Source organism: Giraffa tippelskirchi, chromosome 13, assembly GCF_054371585.1.
Source record: "Giraffa tippelskirchi isolate mGirTip1 chromosome 13, T2T-mGirTip1v1.2.pri, whole genome shotgun sequence".
NCBI classification, from domain to species: domain Eukaryota; kingdom Metazoa; phylum Chordata; class Mammalia; order Artiodactyla; family Giraffidae; genus Giraffa; species Giraffa tippelskirchi.
The window spans coordinates 16,805,814-16,828,314 of NC_137287.1; the positions used below are offsets into that span (position 1 = coordinate 16,805,814).

The 22,501-nt window shown below is 48.7% G+C and overlaps 1 protein-coding gene across 4 annotated transcripts in view; it reads left to right on the forward strand.

The window, feature by feature from the left end:
- Nucleotides 1–22,501, forward strand: part of GSG1L (GSG1 like) — a 246,518-nt gene that overhangs the window by 209,366 nt on the left and 14,651 nt on the right. For all 4 annotated transcript variants that reach the window (XM_081553373.1, XM_081553375.1, XM_081553374.1 and 1 more), the window contains 2 exons: nt 8,024–8,191; nt 21,536–21,606. In XM_081553373.1, coding sequence (XP_081409499.1) covers nt 8,024–8,191; nt 21,536–21,606 — 239 coding nt within the window. The remainder of the gene's footprint in view (nt 1–8,023; nt 8,192–21,535; nt 21,607–22,501) is intronic.

Genomic DNA, 22,501 nt, shown 5'->3' on the forward strand with positions numbered 1-22,501 from the left:
CTGAATCCGCTCCCCTAGCATCCCTCCCATGACCCACCCATGTAGCTCCCAGAGGACAGAGAGTTCACTGACAGCCACCCACACCGCCCACCCCCATCAGTGTCACAGTGTCCACTCTGTCCTTGTCTCCAAAAACCAGGTCAACCACCCACGTACCTCACTGTACCAGTCCAGCCATGTAAGCTGCAAACCCCAGCAGGCGTTCCACTCTCGAGGTTTTCAGCTTGTGCCTAGTGTGTGGGCCTGGGAGCCTGGGGGTTTGGGCAATGGGGAAGTTGAAGACTCACAGATGCAGCCCTGAGCCTGTCACCCACATCAAAACCAGAACACAGACTTCTATGGTGGTCTAGTGGTTAAAAGTCAGACACGACTGAGTGACTTCCCTTTCACTTTTCTCTTTCATGCACTGGAGGAGGAAATGGCAACCCACTCCAGTACTCTTGCCTGGAGAATCCCAAGGACGGGGGAGCCTGGTGGGCTGCCATCTATGGGGTTGCACAGAGTCGGACACAACTGAAGCGACTTAGCAGCAGCAGTGGTTAAAAATCTGCCTGCCAATGCAGGGGACACAGATTTAACCCCTGGCTCGGGAAGATTGCACATGCCATGAAGCAACTATTGCCTGTGCTCCACATGCTACAACTACTGAAGCCCATGTGCCTAGAGCCTGTGCTCTGCAGCAAGAGAAACCACCGCAATGAGAAGTCCATGCACCACAATGAACAGTAACCCTGCTCACTGCAACTAGAGAAAGCCCATGCACAGCAACAAAGACCCAGTGCAGCCAAAAATAAATAAAATCAAAAGAAACAAAAAATCATCCTGTGGCTCTACCCTACCTGTGCCAAGTTTAGGTTTTGCCTTACTGGACTGTAATAAGGCACTTAACTGCATCCTCACATCCAGCTGGGCTGGTACCAGAGTAGAGAGCTGTGGCTTTCACCCTGCTTGACACTAATAAGCCCCATGCACTTCTGAGTGTCGATAGAGGTCACAGGGGGAGCCCGGACTCCCTCCCAATAGGCAATAATGAGGTGCCCCTCCCCATCCCTGCTGAGGTGGTGTCAGAGGAGAAGTAGTGGAGAGTCAGGGTTGTCACCACTGCTGGGGAGGGGGGGTGGGGTGATGAAGTCATTCCCTCCCCTGTGGTATCAAGTGGAGGCAAATTGGGGAGCCATAATGAGTCACTCCTGCCCTTCCCAACCAGAGTGGTATCTGCAGAGGCTTCAGGGGGTCAGAACTAATCACCCCTGCCCAGCAGTAACCAGGAAACTTTCCGCCTTGAATGTCAGTGGTGGCCCAGTGGGAAACCTGGACTTCTACTCCTACCTGGCAGTTACAAGGCAGTATTCCCTTTTCCTTTGTCAGAATGGTGTCAGAGGAAGTCAGCTAAAGCAGAAGGCTTAAACAAGATCCAGAGTTTCATAAAAAATACCCCAAAGCTCACGGTTACCACTAAAAATCACTGACCATATGAAAGCCTGGGAAAATCTCAACCTGAAAGTAAAAATATACTCCATAGATCCCAACACTGAGATAACAGAGGTGTTACAATTATCTGAGAAAGATTCTAAGATAATCATTATTAAAATGCTTCAGTAGGCACCCTTGAAACAAATGAAAAAAAAAAAATAGAAAGTCTTAGGAAAGATCTAGAAGATATAAAAAAGAAATGAGTGGAATTTTTGAACTCAAAAACACAATAACTGAAATAAAAAACTTAGTGGGTGGGCACAACGGTAGACTGGAGAAGACAGAGGAAAGAATCAGTGAACTTGAAGATAGAAGTTACCCAATGTGAACAACAGGGAAAACAGACTTTTTAAAAATGAGCAGAGCCTCAAGGATCTCTGGACTACAGCAGAAGATCTAACGTTGAACTGCCGAAAGGGAAGAGGCAAGAGTGTGCTGAAAAAGTATTCAGAGAAATAATGGCTGGAAAATTCTCCTATTTTGTAAAAGGTATAAACCTAAGAGTCAAACTGAGTGGATAGCCAAACAGGATAAACTCAAGATAAGTTTGTCTATGAACATCATAGATAAAATGTTTTTAAAAAAACTAAAGTCAAAGAAAAAAATATTGAAAGCAGCAAGAGTGACACAGTACCTTAACTGCGCTCTGATGTGTTCGACTCTTTGTGACCCCATGGACCACCAGGCTCCTCTGCCCATGGAATTTTCCAGGCAAGAACACTGGAGTGGAATGCCATTGTCTACTACAGGGGATCTTCCCAACCCAGGAATTGAACCTGTGCCTCTTATGTCTCCTGCATTGGCAGGTGGATTCTTTACCACTAGTGCTACCTGGGAAGCCCTCCTTAACTGTGTGTGCTCAGTTGCTTAAGTTGTGTCTGACTCTTTGTGATGCTATGGACTATAGCCTGCCAGGCTCCTCTGTCCGTGGGGATTCTCCAGGCAAGAGTACTGGAGTGGTTTGCCATGCCCTTCTCCAGGGGATCTTCCCAACCCAGGATTTGGATCCATGTCTTTTTACACCCCCTGAATTGGCAGGCAAGTTCTTTACCACTAGCATCACCTGGGAAGCCCTTAACTGTAGGGAAAACCAATTAAACAGGGGGTTTTGCATCAGAAACAATGGAGCTAGAAGGAAGTGATAGGATGTTTCAAGTGCTGAAAGAAAAAACCATCAATTTAGATTTCCGTTTCTAGCAAAAATATCCTTTAGGAAAGGCAAGGAGGAATCAAAACATTCTCGGAGGAAAACTAAGAAAAGTTGTTGGCAGACCTATCCTGAAAGAATGGCCAAAAAAAGTTCTCTAAATAGAAAAAAAAAAAATTTAAGAAGAAATCTTGGAACATTAGGAATAAAAGAACATTTTTACTTTTCCTCTTGAGTTTTCTGTCATGCATGATGATTGAAGCAAAAATTATAACATGGCCTGATATGGTTCTAAGTTACTCGGAGGAAATATTTAAGGCAATTATATTATTAATGGGAGAAGATTAAGGGGCATAAAGGGAAAACGACATGATCATATCAATCAATGCAGAAAATTTTTTGACAAAATTCAACATCCATTCATGATTTTTAAAAACTTGCAGAAAGCTAGGAATAGAGAGAAACTACTTCAACTTGATAAAGAGCATCTACAAACACCTACAGCTAGCATTATACTTAATGTTGAAAGATTGAATGCTTTCTCCCTAAGACTGTAAACACCACTGTTGCTCAGCATAGTGCTAGAAGTTCTTGCTAGTGCAGTAAGTCATGAAAAGTAAACAAAAGGCATAGAGAGTGAAAAGGAAGAAATAAACTACACCTATTTGCAGATGACATGATTGTCTATGCAGAAAAATCTAAGAAATATATGCCTCCCCAAAATGTCTAGACCTAATAAATGAGTTCAGTTTGGTGTCAGGATACAATATAAAAATAGAAAAAAATTATATTTCTGTAAGCTAGCAAAAACAGTTGGACAACAAAAGTGAAAAATGCAATACCATGTACGCTTCAAAAAGTGAAAGAGTCATAAAACATCTACAAGATTTGCATGCCAAAACCCACAAAATGCTAATGAAAGAAATCAAAGAAGATCTAAATAAATGGAGAGATATACCATGTTCGTGGTAAAGATGTTGATTCTCAAGTTGGCATAGAGGTTTGATGCAATTCCCATGAAAATCTCAGCAATATTTCATGTAGGTTTAGACAAGATTATTCTAAAATTTGTTAGGAAAGGCAAAAGAACTAGGAGGGCTAAAACAATTTTGAGAGAGAAGAATAAAGTGGGAGGAATCAGTCTACCCAATTTCAAGACTTACTATTTAGCTACAGTAACCAGACTGTGTAGTATTGGTGGTAGGATAGGCATACAGATCAATGGAACAAAATAAGGAACCCAGAAATAGACCCACACAAATATGGCCAACTGATATTTGACAAAGGTGTAAATCCATTCAGTGGAACAGGGAATAACTTTTTCAACAAATGGTACTGGAGCTATTTGATAGTCATAGGCCAAAAATAAATAAATAAATAAATAAATCTTTATCTAAACTCCTTACCTTATATAAAAAGTAACTCAAAATAGATCACGGCCCTCAATATAAAATGTAAAACTATAAAATTTTTAGAAAAAAACATGAGAAAAATCTTTGGGATTTAGACCTGGCAAAGAGTTTTTAGACTTGACATCAAAAGCATCAAAGGAAAAATTGATAAAATGGATTTCATCAAAATTAAACACTTTTCCTCTGTGAAAAATCTTGTTAAGAGGTTGAGAAGATAAGCTACATACTGAAAGAAACTTTTGGAAACCACGTATTTGACAAAGAACCAGCATCTAGGATATAGAAAAACACTCAAAACTCAACAGTAAATAACAACAACAAAACAATCCAATTAGAAAGTGGGCAAAAAAAAACGTGAACAGCCATTTTACCAAAGAGGACACACAGATGGGAAATAAGCAAATGAAAAGATGTTCAACACCATTAGCCATTAGGGAAATGCAAATGAAAGCCACAATGAGATATTTCTACATGTCTCTCAGAATAGCTAACATTAATAAATAGTGACAACACTGAAAGCTGGTAAGGGTGTGGAACAACTCATACATTGCTCTAGGAATTCTGTTCAGCAATATAAAAAAACAAATGCTTGATACACACAACTTGGATGAATCTCCAGAGAATTATGCTGAGCAAAAAAAGGCAATCCCAAACATACATATTGTATGGTTCCATGAATATAACATTCTTGAGTGGTTGCTGGAGGTTGGGAAGCATGTGGGTGTGGCTGTAAAAATGGCAACAGGAGGGATCACTGTGGTGATGGATGAAAACTTTTTGTATCTTGATTGTATCAATGTCAGTATCCTGCCTGATACTATATTTGTAAGGTATTACCATGGGTGGCTCAGATGGTAAAGAATCTGCCTGCAATGCAGGAGATGCAAGTTTGATCCCTGGGTTAGGACGATTCCCCTGGAGGAGGAAATGACAGCCCACTCCAATACTCTTGCCTGGAGAATCCCGTGGTCAGAGGAGCCTGGCAGGCTACAGGCCATGGAGCTGCAAAGAATTGGACATGACTGAGCAACTAACACTTTCACCTTTTTACTTTTGCCATTGGGGGAAACTGGGTAGAGTACACAGGGCTCTCTCTGAATTACTTCTTACAATTGCATGTGAATTTATAATGATCTCAAAATAAAACATTTAATTAAAAAGCAAGGAATAAAAAATAATAGATAAAAAGACACAAGAGAAGTACAGGGTGTTTTGAGGACCGTGGTGAGATTAAATAGGCATTATGTGATAGAACAGGGCTTCACTGATGGCTCAGTGGTAAAGAATTGCCTGCCATTTCAGGAGGCTGTGATTTGATCCCTGGGTCGGGAAGATTCCCTGGAGAAGGAAATGGCAACCCACTCCAGTATTCTTGCCTGAGAAATTCCACAGACAGAGGAATTGGGCAGGCTACAGTCCATGGGATCGCAAAAGAGTCGGACATGACTTAGTGACCAAATGACAACATGTGATATTAATAGAATTCAATGCTCCTCCTTGGTCAGGTCATCACAGTTGAGAGTTAGACCTGTTCAGTTAAGATCCTTGGTTGTAAAGACTAGAAAATTACTTCAAAAGGAACTTATGCAAAAGAAGGGAATTTATAGAAAGTAATTGTATAAGAACTTTTGTTGCCAATGACAGAAGCTCAATTCAAACTGGCTTGAGGGGGAAAAAAAAATCCAAAAAAGGAATTTGGGCTCCTACAATATAATTGCAAGTCCAGGAATAATGGCTTCAAAGATCTAGCTCCTTTTTGTGGCTCTGCTTCCTTCTGAGTCAGCTTCATCCTCAACCTGCGGGCTGGGGCCTTATGGGCTCCAGCAGCTCCTGACTCAAATCTCACCAGCATGATAGCACAGGAAAAAAGATGAACCCTGTTTTCCAATAGCATAAGCAAAAGTCCTGGGGTTGAGTCTCAATAGGTTGACTTGAGTATCCCAGGCTTGTCCCTGAATTACTGTGGCCAGAGGGAAGTGACACTCATTGGCCAAGCCTGGGTCATGCGGGCACCCCTGAAGGTTGGGGGTGAGCCCAGCCCCACACAAATTACATCGCCCCACCACAATCACATCGTGGTCCCTTTACAGAATGGGTGCTGGTCAGGCCAAACAGACATATACTCATGGAATCCCAGATATAGCCTGCTTCTTCATTCTCCATCCTCAAGCTCTGGGTGTCCATCACTCTAGTTGAAACAGACATCCCAGATCAGGCTGGAACTTTCAGATTCATTGCTCAGAAGAGAGAGTATCTGATCGGACCAATGTTGACCAGATGTTCAGCTCTCCTCCAATCATCTATGAACAGTAGGGTGCAGTTACTTACTGGGTCCTTTGATGGACAGGGTAGTTCTTAAAGGGGCCAGATGGATACTCCAAAGCTGCCTATTATAGATGCTCAGAGTTTCTGGAGGATCTAAATTAGTTCCTGATGAAAGAATAGGGCAATCTACTAAAGCAGGGGTCCCCAACTTCCCGGATCTAATGCTCGATGATCTGAGGTAGAGCTCATGTAATAATACAAATAAAGTGTACAATAAATGTAATGTTCTTGAATCATCTGCAGGTCATCCCCCCACCCCCAGTTGGTGGAAAAATTGTCTTCCACGAAACTTGTCCCTGGTGCCAAAAAGGTTGGGGACCGCTGTTAACTAAACAGTTTGGCGATAAGGGGTATATGATGATTGTGGGGGGTGGTCCCTGAGGAAAAAGACTGAATCCTCAGGTTCCCCCTTGTTTTCCTTCTGGGCACTCCAAGGCTGACAAGGAGAAGAGTGGTGGGTATGCGAGGTATGCAGTTCCCTAATCTGGGAACTGCACTGACCTTGAGGAAGGCAGGGGTAGTCATGTTGAGACACCCAGTGGGTGGCAGGCAAAAGGGGAGGCTGGAGGCCCTGAGACAGTGCAGGCTTGGAAGCAATAAAACTGAGCCCTTGATGTGGAGGAAATCAGTTATTAGGGAAGAGACTGGGAACTCGGGACTGGGAGACACACCAGGTGTACCTGGAGCAAGGAGGGTACCCCACTCCTTGTTCTGTATGTTACTGCATGGTCTTGATCAGAGGAATTGGGCAGGAAGCCATGTCTAGAATGGGCAGGGGGGCAGAGAAGACCAGCACCCTCGCCAGCTGACTCTCCTAGCTCCAGACTCCACCTCCTTTCTTTCCAGATGTAGATAGGACAGGTTCTCCGGCTCTGGTTGGCTCGACATCCACATCCGATGAACGCAGCCAAGAATCCCCAGCTGTGCACAGAGGGAAGTGTGAGCCGAAAGCCTTAATCTAACAGAGAAAGAACTTGGAAACCAAGACAGCTAGAATGGGTAGTCAGGATGTTGATAATAGTGATGTCAGTGATGGGGACAAACCTTTCTTGAGGGCCTACTATTTCCAGACCCTATTCTAAGATACTTTCAATGGATCCTCTCCTTTAATCCTTGCAACAACCCTGTGACCTGGTACTCTATGGGGTAGACAGGTGAAGCACCTTGGCCAAGGTCACTCATAAACAATGAGTAATTTAACTCTCTTGGGTAACCAGGTACCAGGAAACTGGCCCCCATCCACTTCCTCATCATTAGCTCCAACTAACCTCCTGATACCCCTCACTCTGGCACCCTACACTTTGTGGAATGCTTCCTACTGCCTCTTGTCTCCATGCCTTAGCACACGCTCTTCCATCTTCCTGGAATGCTGTTTCCCCAGCAAACTCTCACTCATCCTCCAAGACCCAGTGCAAGCGTGATTGTGTTCTGGTCACTTTCCCTGATGCCAACCTGTGGATGGAATGACTCTTGCCTCCCAAAACAACTCTGTTGTGTCTGTATCATAATATCCAGACAGTGCTGCCTCCCAAGCCAGACCAGGAGTGGGGACCAAGGCGTACTTCTCTCTGCGGCAGTCCCAATTCAGGTCTGGATGTCTGGTGGGTGTGGTTCTCTGTCCCCTGCCCACCCTGACTGTGGCATCTCTCTGCTCGTCTCTTGGCAGCCTGGCGTGGGGCTCCTTTACCTGCTGCATGGCAGCCTCTGTCACCACACTCAACTCCTACACCAAGACGGTCATTGAGTTCCGGCACAAGCGCAAGGTCTTTGAGCAGGGCTACCGGGAGGAGCCGACCTTCATAGACCCTGAGGCCATCAAGTACTTCCGGGAGAGGTCAGTGCACATGGGGTCACCTCTGGCCACCACCAGGAATCGGAAGCCCAAGACCCAGCCTCAGTGGCGACAGGGCTCCAGTTGAAACACTAGAGTGGTTGGACAGAAGTGTTCCAGTGGGTCATGGGGTGGAAGGGGCAGGCTGGGGGAGGCAGAGTTTGGACTCCACTGTGTTGAAATTTCTGGGGTATTTTAATGTTTTATGGGGCATGAGGTTGCCTTGGTCTGATGTGATCAGAGCCTGAGAAACTTCTTAAGAAGGGAATCAAGTTTGAGTGTTTGCCCTTTGGCTCCATGATTTTTGAAACCAAGGTAGGGTCACAGAGAGGCTGAACTAAGGTTTCCTTCTTGGGCTCTGTCACAGCACCGAGTGAAAAAAGGACTCAGCATTAGATTGGTGATGACTGCCAGAGGAGGAGGGCTCCTCAAAGTCACAGACCACATCTGATCACCTGAGTCCTTATAGACCAGCTGGGAACAGAGGAGGTGACAGTGAATGGTGGGTGGATGTATGGCTGGCTGGATGATTGGGTGGATGGATGATGGAAGGATATACAGATGTATGTATGTATGGATGGATGATTGGGTGGATATACAGATGTATGTATGTATGGGTGGATGGATGGATGTTGGATCAATGGTGGATGCTGGATGGTTGGATGGATGATGGATGAATGGATGCTGGATGGATGGATAATGGATGGATGGTTGATGGATGAGTTGAAGGACAGGCAAGTTGTTATCATATTTCCTTGGACCATCCTTTTAATAAACTGCCTGTACCCAAATCTTTATCATAGTCTGCTTCGGGGGTGCTGATTGGACATGCGCTAATGACTTTCAGTGGCAGGGAACAGAACATGTCTCAGGACCAATGACAGAGTCTGAGGAGGAACAGAGGGAGGGAGACTATGGAGCTGGGCAGCACTGAGGAGTCGGACTCTCCGTGGGGCACATGGAAGGGTTTCAAGCCAAGAAGTCTCATCCCCCATCTCATGGGGGATGGTGGGAGCCCCACAGGGACCACTCTCTGACTGCTACAGACCTCTTCATTTCTCCTTTGCCACCTGAGCCTCCTTTCTGTCTCTGAACACTGCAAGTTCATCCCCACCTCAGGGCCTTTGCACTTGCGGTGTCCCTGCCTGGACTCCTCACTGGCTGGCTCACTAAGGTCTCAGCTCAGATGTTACCTGCTCAGAGTGGCCTTCCTTAATCACTTAGTCTAAACTGCACACACACACCCACACACCCTGTCCTAGTCCTTCTTTATCCCATTGCTGTTTTTTCATAGCACCTACATAACCTGACATTATTCTATTTGTTTATTGGGAAGATCCCCTGGAGAAGGGAATGGCAACCCACTCCAGTATTCTTGCCTGGAGAATTCCATGGACAGAGGAGCCTGGCGGGGCTACAGTTCATGGGGTTGCAAAGAGTCAGACACAACTGAGTGACTCACACGTGCACATCGGTTTAATAGTTTGTAGACCATGAGGTCTGGAGGGTTTTGCTGTCTTCTTTCCCACTATATTCTGAGCACCAAGTAATGGACCAGGTACCTAACAGGTGCTCATTTAACATCTGGGGGTTAGTTTGATGTGTGTGTGTGTAATTGACTGACTTCTCTTTGGAGACCTCAGCCTGCCTGCCTGGTACTCTTTCAGCCCAAGCCCCACCATCATCAGGCAGATATAGCATCTTGTTCCTATATCAAAGTCCCAGGTCACGTGTCCAGGTGCAGGCCAATCGGTTGTGCCCAGGGAGCTCAGGACAGCTTGGCACACAGGCCCACCTTACACCTGGCTGTGGACAGAGTGCGTCCACTAGGAAGGTGGCGATGACTGGCAGAGCACGGGACTCATAGTAGATACTCAGGAAATGTTTACAGCAGCCACATAAGCAGCCTGGTGTTGAAAGTGGCCCCATTATCACTGCCTCTGCTGTCACCTCGGCTGTGGGAGAGCCCAGGGCATCCGTAGGTGCCCTCGTTTTGCTGAGGCGGAAGACAGGACCTCTATGCACCTCATCAACAAGAAGCTGCTGTTTGCTGGTCCCTCACAGCTCAGGCCCCAACGACGTGGGAGAAGATAAATGCTTCCCAGCATATGTGCAGAATATCACTTTACACGTTCATAACTTGAACATTATGCAGAGGTTCATCAAATTTTATTTCCCTTCCTCTCCAAGGAGAACATTTCAGCTTAGCTGGGCTGTTCACTTTTTTTTTTTTTGGTGTCTTCCCTACAAAGAGCTCAGAGCACACAGACAGATGTCTGCTCAGATCTGCAAGGGGCCCAGCTGCAGGGCTGAACTCCTGCATGGGCCAGAGTCCCTGAGACCAAAGCCAGGGACACGAGAGTAGAGATCCTTGACCCCACCTGCCCATGTTTCTGAATCCCTGGGCCACAAGGGGTGGCTGTGGGAAGAACAGGGGTTTGGGAGTCCCCTGACCTGAATTTTCCAGTTCTGTTGCCTGACTGCTGTGTGACTTGGGGTAAGTCACTGAGCCTCTCTGGGCTGGTTTCCTCTCACCCACGGTAGGAGAGCCCAGAGCTCTCAGCATCTCGGGAAGCTTCAAATTGGATGACTCAGGAAAGGTGGCTAGCACAGTGTGTGGCATAGGAGGGCATTTCATCTGTGGCTTCCTGTCCCTTCTGCTACTGACACAAAGTATAAAACTCGGTAATGATGAGCTTAGGACAGAGCCCAAGACAGTACAGTAGACGCTGGGCATCTAATAATCACGTAAATAACCACAGCAAACGGGTGGGTGAGGTGTCAGGTGGGCTGTGAATACAGAAGAGGGGCATGGGGTCAGACATGTCTGGGAGAGGGTGCAGGTTTTCTCAGATGATGCCCCCCACCCCTGCCATTGCTGCCATTGGGAGAGGAGCCCCTGACAGAGGACAAGATGGGACCCTGTGGGGGTTGTTGGGGCAGGAGGGCCTGGACCACTGCCCCCCACCACCATCACACCCCACCCCTGTCCTGTTGGAATTTTCTTTGCAGGAGCAGAGGTGTGATTGGGCAGATTCTGAACTGTTTTTCATAGTTTCTCAATATAGTGGTGTGTGGAAGAAAAGTATGGGTGTGTGTGCACGCGTGTGTGGAGGGGCCAGTGTGTCCCTGTGTGTTGGGCGTGTCAGGGAGGCTGAACCTGCATGCCCTGACTCTGAGCAGCCTATGCCAACTCTGAGAAACATCTGGGATTAAACCCTCCCAGCCTCACCCTGCCTGTCGTCCCCAAGGAGGGCGGCTTAATGGGGCCTCCCAGGGGAGGGGCGGAAGCTGCAGGGTGAAAAGTTAAATATTTGTAGATCGGAGCTTTCCTGAATGCTTGATGTTCAGATCTGGTTTAACAACATGGGAAGGAAATGAGACCCTGTTGGATTGGACTCCAGAGGAAATTCAACTGAGCAAATACTGCGCCTTCCTTGGGGAAGCTGCAGTGGGTGGGTTCAGTTCAGTTCAGTCGCTCAGTCGTGTCTGACCCCATGGACTGCAGCAGGCCAGGCTTCCCTGTCCATCACCAACTCCCGGAGCTTACTCTCACTCATGTCCATTGAGTCGGTGATGCCATCCAACCATCTCATCCTCTGTCATCCCCTTCTCCTCCCACCTTCAATCTTTCCCAGCATCAGGGTTTTTTCAAATGAGTCAGTTTTTCGCATCGGGTGGCCAAAATATTGGAATTTCAGTTTCAGCATCAGTCCTTCCGATGAATATTCAGGACTGATTTCCTTTAGGATGGACTGGTTGGATTTCCTTGTAGTCCAAGGGACTCAAGAGTGGATGGGTGGGAGCGAACAAAAGCCTGGAGCTTCAGGGAAGGCAGCTCCTCCCCACTGTCTCCACGCCGCCCCGCCCCGCCCCAGGATCAGATCTCCCAGTCATCCCCTTGCCCCTTGCTCTGAGACACGAGGCACCCATCCCAGTCTCTGATCTCACAAGTTCATCAGCTTTGTTTAACCGGTCTCCTCCCGCGCATGCGCAAACCGCAGGCGCAGGGCGCTTTCTTGGCTCTGGCTCTGTCCCTGACACCTGGAACCACAGGGGCTCAACAAGTTATTAACTCTCCGTAATAATTATATTGTTAATTATAGTGGTGCAGTTCCCCGTTCCCGCCCCCCCCCCCCCCGCCTCCCCGTTCGAGGGCCTTACCCGTATGCTCTCACTCGACCCTGTGGAAGACAGGAGGAAATAAACCCAGGCGGGAATAAACCCTGCAGTTTATTAGCTGAATCACTTCACTTCGGAGACCTCCAGCCTCTTCCGTCACCTGCCCGGCCGCCTGGCTCTGGTCTACGGAGCTCTAGCCAAACACCCTGGGTGCCGTGATGGGTTCTCCTGGAGGTGACTCCAGGTGGGGAGGTTGGCACCACCCTGGGGGAGGCAGAGGATAGAAAAGCCTTCACAGGTGGGGTCTCAAACCAAGTTTCTGTTTATTTTTATTACTTATTATTATTATTTAGCCTACTTGTGGGATCTTAGTTTCCGGACCAGGGGCTGAACCCAAGCCGCCTGCGTTGGAAGCACAGAGTCCCAACCGCTGGGTCACCAGGAAAGTCCCAAGCCAAGCGTTTAAAGTCACGGCCAGCACTCCTGGCCAGGCAGGTGGGGGGATGTGCTCCCAGGCAGAGGCAACAGTGTGAACAAGGGCCAGACGGGCAACAAACAAGGGTATTTAGGAAAATCTAAGCAATGTGGTGTGATTTGAGAGGGGGGAACTGCTGGGAGTCGGGCCTGGGTGACTCGTCTCTCTCACCCTCCTACAGTGTTTGGGGTGGGGCGCTGGCCCAGGGGCAGATTAGATGTTACTGGGGTGAGAAGGTGGCATGGGGACCCTTCCCAAACCTCCTTTCTGGGTGCCAGTCCTCATGGGACTCCCTCTTACTACCTGGGGAAGCAGGTGGACATAAATCATTTTTTACAGCAGAGAGCCACCCCCTCTTTACCCATCCCCGGGACCAGTGCAGAAAGGGCCACAAAGACCCCATTCCTCGCTGGCTCTGCTCTGGCTCCTGCACGCAGGGAAACTTTTTGAAGGGCTGGCTCCACCTCCTCACCTGCCACTCATAGCTCGACCCACTGCAAGCTGCTGCCCACCTCCGTCTCTGCAGAAACAGCTTCCAGCTGCCTGGAGAATGGGCGTACCCCCTTCCTCCCAAGCTCCCACCAGCCACTCTTCCAGGAGCTGGGTGCCCTCTCCCATCCCCTCCTCCCTGTTCCGTTAAATGATGATGCTCCCAAGGTCAGTTCTAGGCCCTCTTTTGACATTGGCCTTTGCGGTCACACATGCACCAGGACTTCTGAGTTCTTGGGCCCCTGCAGACCCCCGGCCCCATATCCAGCTGCCTCCTTGGTATTTCCACTCTGGATTCCCAAAGGCATCAAAAATCAACATGGTGGGACTTCCCTGGTGGTCCAGTGGTTAAGACTCCGCACTCCTGATACAGGGTGCACGGGTTCAGTCCCTGGTCGGGGAACTAAGATCCCACATGCTGCATGGCATTGCCAAAAAATGATAAACATGACCAGGTCCCATTTCAGATGGTCTCCCCCAAATTGGGTCCTGTTTCATGACCCTCTCCTTTCCTTCTCTATGTCCTGCCTGAGTAAGCGGACATCTGTGCACCTTAACCCTTTGTATCAGGACACCCCAAATCCAGTGCTTTCTCGTGTGGGTGGGTCACTTCTCTCCATCTCACTCCCGTCATCCTTGTTCACGGAGGCAGCTCTCACCTACTGGAGGGGGCTTTGCCCCTGGCATCTGTCTTCCCTCAGCAACCAAAGTCTCTTCTCTCTGCTGATGCGATCAGGGTGCCCCCACCCTCATCTGTCTGCTGAAACACCCCAGTGCCTCCCCACAGCCCCAGGAGAAAGGCCCAGCCCCTTGTGGTAACTTATAAGCCTCACCATGGACCAGCCCCCACCCCTCCCTGCTTAAAACTCCCCTCCCCTGGAAGTTCCCCAGACAGGTCATTCTTCTGCTTCTGTTGTAGCCTCAGGACAGCTGTCCTCTTCACTTGGGGTGCCCCCCTTCTTTGCCTTGTCGATTCTGGGCCTGCAGATCTTACTTCAAGTATCGACCTTTTTTTTCCCTATCTTTTGGCCATGCTAAAAGTGGTATTTTAGTTCCCTGACCAGGGATTGAACCTGCATCACCTGCATTGGAAGTATGGAATCCTAACCACTGGACCACCAGGGAAGTCCTTAAGCCTCCATTCTGAACTGGATGGAATCCCCCATCCATTTTCTTTCAGCACTGGCCACGTGTGCAAGCCCCGCAGGGTGGGGATGCAAGTCCACTCCCTTTTAGATTCCGGAATACGGGTTGGATGGAGAGGGTGACAGAGAGCAGAAAGGCAGGAGCCTCTGGGGCAGGTCACTAGCCAGTCTGTTGGCCAAGGTGACCTTCGCCCTCTGGGAGCTGCCACTGGATTTGCTTGCCCAACCTTTTCCCCCATTGCTGCTGCCATGCTGAACGGCACCCCACTCTGGTGCGCCCACCTCTGTGAATGCTCACCTGGTCTCTCTCGTTGTCCCCAAGGCTAAGCTGAGGAAGGGACTTTGGAGATAAGTCAGGTCTAGAGGTTTCCATGTTGTCAGGGGCCCTTGAAGCTCTTGAAGGCGGGGCTGGGGGTGGCAGGGGTGGGAGCTCCATTAATGTTAGTGATTGTTTTTCTGAGTAATAATTTGTAGCCCATGCAGTTCTGAAAATAATCTCAAGGTAGTAATATCTTAAGGTCTCTTTTTAAAACCCAGTTGCAGAGAAACGGGAGGTAAAACTGTCAACCGCACACAAAGATCAGGGGAGGGTGCTGGCACTGTGGATATTTATCTTCCCTGTATTTTCCGAATGTTCTGTATCATGAGCTTGCTTACAAAATGGCAAGAGAAAAAGAAAAAACGAGAGAGAGGCTCTTTATAAAAAATTCATTTATTTCCCCCTGTCTTGGAGTGGCACTTCTGATGGGATGTTATAGAATATTAATCTCCTATGCGTGGTCATTTATTTGCCAAATTTTCTTTTAATTTCATCCTTCATTCCATCATCAGTGCATCATTTAAAAATCATTGTGTTCTTTGTCCCTTGTGACTGTTTCTTAGCCATTTAACCTCTGAGACGTGTCCAATCACAGCTCCCTCTTCCCTGTCTTCTTCCACTCTCGCTGCTTGAATATTACTTCTCAGTAATGCCTCAGACTTTATTTTTTGGGGCTCCAGAATCACTGCTGATGGTGACTGCAGCCATGAAATTAAAAGACGCTTACTCCTTGGAAGGAAGGTTATGGCCAACCTAGATAGCATATTTAAAAGCAGAGACATTACTTTGCCAACAAAAGTCCGTATAGTCAAGGCTATGGTTTTTCCAGTGGTCATGTATGGATGTGAGAGTTGGATGGTGAAGAAAGCTGAGCACCGCAGAATTGATGCTTTTGAACTGTGGTGTTGGAGAAGACTCTTGAGAGTCCCTTGGACTGCAAGGAGATCCAATCAATCCATCCTAAAAGAGATCAATCTTGGATGTTCATTGGAAGGTCTGATGTTGAAGCTGAAACTCCAATACTTTGGCCACCTCATGCGAAGGGTTGACTCATTGGAAAAGACCCTAATTCTGGGTAGGATTGGGGGCGGGAGGAGAAGGGGATGACAGAGGATGAGATGGTTGGATGGCATCACCGACTCAATGTACATGGGTTTGGGTAGACTCCGGGAGTTGGTGATGGACAGAGAGGCCTGGCGTGCTGCAATTCATGGGGTCGCAAAGAGTCGGACACGACTGAGCGACTGAACTGAACTGAACTGAACTGAATGCCTCACACCTTATTTGTCTTTGTTGGGGTCCTTTGATGCCACTGTTTAGTCTCAAGAGGATCGAGATGCTCAGAAATTGGAGATGGTGCTATGGGAATTTCTGGGCTCTCCCAAGATTCACTTGATAACCAACCCTTCATGAAAGGAAAGTAAAAGGCACAGAGTGGTCCTTGAGATGGGAACAGTCTTGCAGAACAACTGCTTCCTGACCTCCACATTTTCTCCAAGTATCAGCCCAGTGGAGAGAAATGAGAGGTGGGAAGGCTCCGGGCACCCTCCTGCCCAACCATCACTACTGCCAGTTCTTTTGGTGATTCTCATTTGTATCTGGGACTCTGGGGAGGGCACGAGAGACCCGCACCCAGGCAACAACCTAGGACATGGAAGGAGGTTGAGCTGATGCTTCCAGGAGGCTCACAAGTTCCCAGAGCCCATGGTCTAATGCCTGGTTCCTCAGATGAGATCTGGAGCCCAACAGCATCATCCCCACCTGAGAACCTGTTAGAATTCAGACAGTTCCCACCCCAGACCTATGGAACCAGAATCTGCATTTTAAAAAGCTCCTCAAGTGATCTGTGGTTACTGACACATTTGGGGAATGTTGGGCTGGAGGACAGAGAGGATGCAACCCCGGTTATAGGTCAGAAGAGGCCCGTGGATAAAGAAGGGGTCTGCACCTCTGTGCTGCTCAAAGTATGGTCCCCAGACCCAGGCCCATTTGCAAACACATCCATGATAAAGCGAGAGAAACTGAGACATGTGTTTGGAAACTTTCATAGTGAGTTGACGTCGCTGGTGCACCCAAGCTTGCCTTTTCTCTGTGTGTGTGTGTTTTCATCTCATTCTCCAACAATTCATTTTTATTGTATTTTATTAAAAATTTGGTCCAAGGTAGGTTGAAAATTAAATTGTGGTGGGCGGGGGAGGGGGGAAACCTAGCCCTTTATCAGATGATTTGAGAAGCACAGCGCACAGACTGCCACCTTATACCAGGAGGTGACTGGAGATTTGGGAAATAAGCCAACCTGGGGCAGTGAGGAAGAGGCTGGCTTTGAGGATGACACAGAGAAGGCATGGCAGGTGGAGAGCGGGCTGGGAACTCTGTGCTAGGGAGGCTTGGGACTCTTGCCGCAGCAGAGGTAAGGCCTGGTGGACCCCTTGCCAGGATCCCAGCTGCTGTGGCCACACTTGTCCTTGGAATAAGATGTGTAGGTACCGGGAGTCTCCCTGCAGGACAAGACGTGGGTTCAAACTCTCAGATCCTTGAAGCCGCCCTGCTCCATCACTCGCCTGCATCCTTCTCTCCAAAGAGCAAATGCCCAGATTGCAGATCTTGTGGGTCATCAGAGCAGTGACCATGTAACAGGGTGGTCACACCCCTCACCACCCTTTTACACACCTACTGGCAGTCCTGGGAGGGCCCAAACTGGATGGTGCCTAGCCTTACTTTCCATGGGACCTCACAGCGCAGGTGTAGTCAGGGTGGGTCTGGTGGAGCTTCTCCTGCCAGCCAGGAATCTGCAGGGCACAACGGAAACACACTTGAGCTCCAGGGACCAATAAACCTGAGTTCAAATCCCTGCCCTGCCGTCAGCCCGCTGCCCCTTCTGAGCACTGCTTCACCCCCAGTGCACCCTACTGACCCTTCAAAGTGCTTATATAGATTCATGGGTCACCTCTCTCACTACCATCAAAAAACAAAACAAAACAAAACCTACCTTCAAAAAGCATGTACTATTTTCTGCAGAAAGTTGTACTTCAAATTAAAGAAGATAGTCATCTAGGGACATTTGAGTAGTTCCTTTTCTTTTAACGCAAAGCTCAGCCTTCCTGGATGAACCCAGTGGGCTGCTTGTAGCTGCAGCTTGCTCATGCTCACGCTTAGTTGCTAAGTTGTGTCCAACTCTTTTGGGACCCCGTGGACCCCCCAGGCTCCTCTGCCCATAGGATTCTCCAGGCAAGACTACTGGAGTGGGTAGCCACGCCCTCCTCCAGGGGATCTTCCAGACCCAGGGAAAAATCGAACCTGTGTCTCCTGCATTGTGCTTCTCCTCAATTCCTTGCCTCCCTACTTCCCCCTCCTTCCCTCCTCTTTAACGTTCCTTGGGATGCTTTTTGCCATCGCTGTGCTTGACCCCAACTACAAGTGGAAGAGAGAAACTCCATCCTTTTTCTGAGTTTAAAGTGTTTGCTGGGGGGGCCAATGATGAAACTGATTGAAAGTATGGCTACTCTGTTGTGACCCTCCCTCTATGTCGGGTCCTGGGCCCCATCCTCACAGCAGCCAGTGGGGCCGGGGTGGCTGTCCTTGTGGTCATTCCCACCACCACTGTTCTGCCCATGACCATGTAGAATAATCCAGAACACAGAGATTCAGAGCTTCCGGTGAACTGCCCGTTCATAGCAGAGCTGGACTCAGCCACGACCCCGCCTCCCTGCAGGGCCCAAGGCTCAGTCGTACCCAGAGCATCTCTTGTCCTCAGGGATTTCCTGCCAGGAAGCATGGGGTGTGGGCGGTGAAGGATCAGAGCTCTCGCCGTAACTGACATTGCTGGTACACCCAAGCTTGCCTTTTGTGTGTGTGCGAGTGTTTTCATTTCAATCTCCAGCAATTCATTTTTGTTGTGTTTTATTAAAACTTTAGTCCAAGGTAGATTGAAAATTAAGGGGGGAAAAGCCCAGCCCTTTATCAGATAGTTTGGTTGAGACCTCTCCGAGCTGTCCCTGTGGTTCCCAGCCCAGCAGGTGCATTCTGACTGGCAAGTTTTTTTCATGTTAACTACTGAACTCTGGACCTCTTAGCAGCAGGTTTGGGTGTCCAGGAAGTGGGGTACCATGCCAGGCACAGTGGTTCTCTCCTTAAACATCAGCTCCAAGACAGCTGCTGGGACCCTGCAGACCCGTTATTTTCATTGGCGAACCTGGTGGAGAGGGCCACATTTGTGCAAGGAACTAGCTCTTTCCAGAATAGCCTCACAACACGGAAGAAATCAGGCAGACCCGGGCTGGATCCCAGCTGCCTCTCTGAGAGGCCAGCATGTCCTGTGTCTTCCGGATGCAGCCCCAGCATCACTTCCTCCCATGAAGCCTCCGCTGGTCCCCACGCAAGTGGATCTCAACCCTGGTTGCACACTGCAATCACCGGGCAATTGAAAACTCCCCTGGTGATGTCAGGAGACCTCCACGTGGAGAACCACTGGCTAGACCAGAGGTTAACACACTACCTTCAAGAAGCTAGTACATAAGAACGTGAAAATGTAGTCACTCAGTTGTGTCTGCTTCTTTGCGATCCCATGGGCTGTAGCCTGCCAGACTCCTCTGTCCTTGGGATTTCCCAGGCAAGATTACTGAAGTGAATTGCCATTCCCTTCTCTAGGGTATCTTCCCGATCCAGGGATCGAACCCAGATCTCTTGCATTGCAACAGATTCTTTACTGTCTGAGCCACCAGGGAAGCCAGTAATTATCTGCTGAACAAAACAGCCCTTCATTTACATATTGTCTGCGGCTGCTTCCACCTACAAGGGTGTTTGAGTAGTTGTGACAGAAATCATCTGGCCTATGAAAGCTCATATATTTACCATCTAGACCTTTACAGAAGTTTGTCAGCCACTGAACTAGACAGTCAACCCATTCAACCTTTATAATGTCCTTCTCCCTTAAAACTTAGCATGTGAAGTTGTGATCATTGGTTCATATGTACAGCAGATGGGAGCATCTCAAGGGCTGGGATCTCTCCGAGTTGTCCCTGTGGTCCCCAGCACAACAGGTGCTTGCTAACTGGCACGTGTTCTCGTATGTTGACTATTGAACTCTGGGCTTCTTAGCAGCAAGATTTGGGTGTCCAGGAAGTAGGGTACCTGCTGGGCATGGTGGTTCTCTCCTGAAACATCAGCTCCAAGGTAACTAAAAGCAAAGTGAAGAACAGAGGGATGATGTCAAGACGCAGGGCCACAGACAAGGGCTTGGAGGTGACTGCAGTGTGCTCTAGGACATGCAGTAGTGGTTGGAATTGTTGCTACTTCAGGGAACTAGATTATATTTGTCTAAAGGTACTGCTCAGCGGTAAAGAATCTGCCTGCAATGCAGGAGACCTAGGAGATGTGGGTTCGATCCCTGGGTCAGAAGGCTCCCCTGGAGAAGGAAATGGCAAGCCACTCCAGTGTTCTTGCCTGAAAAATGCCGTGGACAGAGGAGCACGGTGGGCAACAGTCCAAGGGGTTGCAAAGAGTTGAACACAGTGCATGTGTGCATGCGCAGGTACACACGTGTGCACGCACACACACAGATAAAGGTACAGCGCATGTGGACTGGACCTTGTGGAGCTCTGGAATGTATTTGGGTTACACATGGGTGAGTGCCATGTGGCCATATGGACCTGCCCATTCTCTGGCTCTGTCTTCAGTGGGGTGGGGGTGAGGGTCTAGATCTGGAACCATGTTGGAGAGTCTGCAGTTGCCTCCAATCTGACCCTTGTCAGCCTCTGCTCTGTGCTTGTTGCCCCATCCCCTGCCGTGCCAGTCCCTCTGGAACTGCAGTGAACTTGGGATGCCAGAGGAGAAATTCTCACAGCTGTTGGTGGGAAAGAGAATTGTGGCAGACATCGGAAGACGAGGGCTTTGTTTCTATGTAGAAATATCTATGGGAGTTGTTTTAATTTAGTTGCGAAAAGGAACACAGCTAGTCAAAGTCTTTTGCCCACAAATCAGAAAATAGAGGTAAATTCAAAAAGAAGGTTTTCCAGGAGTGGGGAAAGATTAAAAAAATAAAAGGCTTCAGATTAATCCCCTTTATTCTCATTATCTGGGGTTAATCACCATTAACCTTTTGGTATATGTTCTGCCAAATAATGCTTTGTGCATTAGTATGTAATTAAAAATTTTTAATTAATTAATTTATTTATTTTTTACTGCACTAGGGCTTCATTGCTGCCTGAGGGCTTTCACTAGTTGCGGCAAGCAGGGGCTACTCTCTAGCTGCGGTGCACAGCTTCTCATTGTGGTGGATTCTCTTGTAGCGGAGCGTGGGCTCCAGAGCGCGGACTCCGTAGTCATGGTGCACAGACTTAGTTGCCCTGTGGCATATGGAATCTTTCTGGACCAGGAGTCCACCCTGTGTCTGCTGCATTGGCAGGCAGATTCTTAACCCCTGGGCCACCAAGGGAAGGCCTAGTGTGTAATTTTTCAAGCACGCTGCACACTTTCTTTTGTCATATACCATTTGAGTGTGATCGAACATCTTTTTTGGAGAGTGAGTAGGTTTGCATCCCTGTTCTGCCTCCAGTTTATCAGCTGGATGGCACCCGATCGGTCACGTCAACTTTCGATACCTCAGTTTCTTCATCAGTCAAACGGAAGAATGATGTCCATCTCACAGGACTGCGGGAAGGATCCCACGGGGCAATGGTGCCAAGTTGCTTTGCCACGTGTTCTCCATGGGGGGAGGGGCTACACTTTTCCAGGTCCTGGGTCTCTGCCAGCTCAGCCTGATCTTTCTGATGCCAGCTTTTGGCTTCTTTTCTTTCCAGGATGGAGAAGGGGGACAGGCACGAGGAGGAGGACTTTCGCTTGGATTGCCGCCACGAGAGATACCCCACCCGTAAGTGGCCTCGGCTGTAGGAGCCGGCACTGCGCATTCGTAGGCTGTCTGAGAAGAGAGGACCCTGGAGACGGGCCGGGCTGACCTCTCCCTGCACCCCTGCATTCTCCCCTAGACACACTCTGTAGAGGGCAAAACTGAGGCTGGGGGCAAGAAGAGCAAGTCTGCGTGCAGCAGCCACAGCCCCTGCAATGGGATCAGAATGCTAAGGAAGCAAGAGGGACACTTGGTGCCTTAAAGACAGGCAGGGAAGCCACAGCTCCATGCAGGCCAGGTTCGCCATGGGCCTGAAGGTACAGGAGCTCTGGGGTGGGACTAGCTCCCAAGATCTCTTTGAGCGGTGGATGCTCCCAGAAGCTCAGAAGGCTTCACTGTACAGGACAGAATCTAGAGCTCCTGTGCAGAAAACAAATGTCAGAAAGCAAAAGAGAGGCCAAAGGAGAGGAAGGCCTTGCTCCGGACAGAAGAGAAAGGAGCTGATACAAGATTAAAGGGGCAGAGTCTCATCTGAGCCTGCTGCTTGCCCACCGTGTGCTCCCTGCCCACCCCACTCTGTACTAAGGACTTTTTATGCCTGATCTCCTGTTCTTGCTGACCACCAACCCCGACAGCCGGGATTACTATCCACACTTTGCAGAAAGGAGGGCTCAGAGAGGCGGAGCCACTTGCCAAAGGTCACACAGCTTAGCTAGTCAGTGGCAGGGCTGTTAAAGCAGATGCTGTCAGTGTCCTGCTCATATGTCTCAGACCTGTTAGGAGACTACAGTGCCTCCCAGCTGCTCGTATCTGCATCTCTGTGCCTAGGGGCTTGCTCCACCTCCACCCACAGAAGGCAGGAAGTGCACAAGGAAGCTGGCACATAGGTACCCTGGCTCCCTCGCCCCTTGAGTAGGAT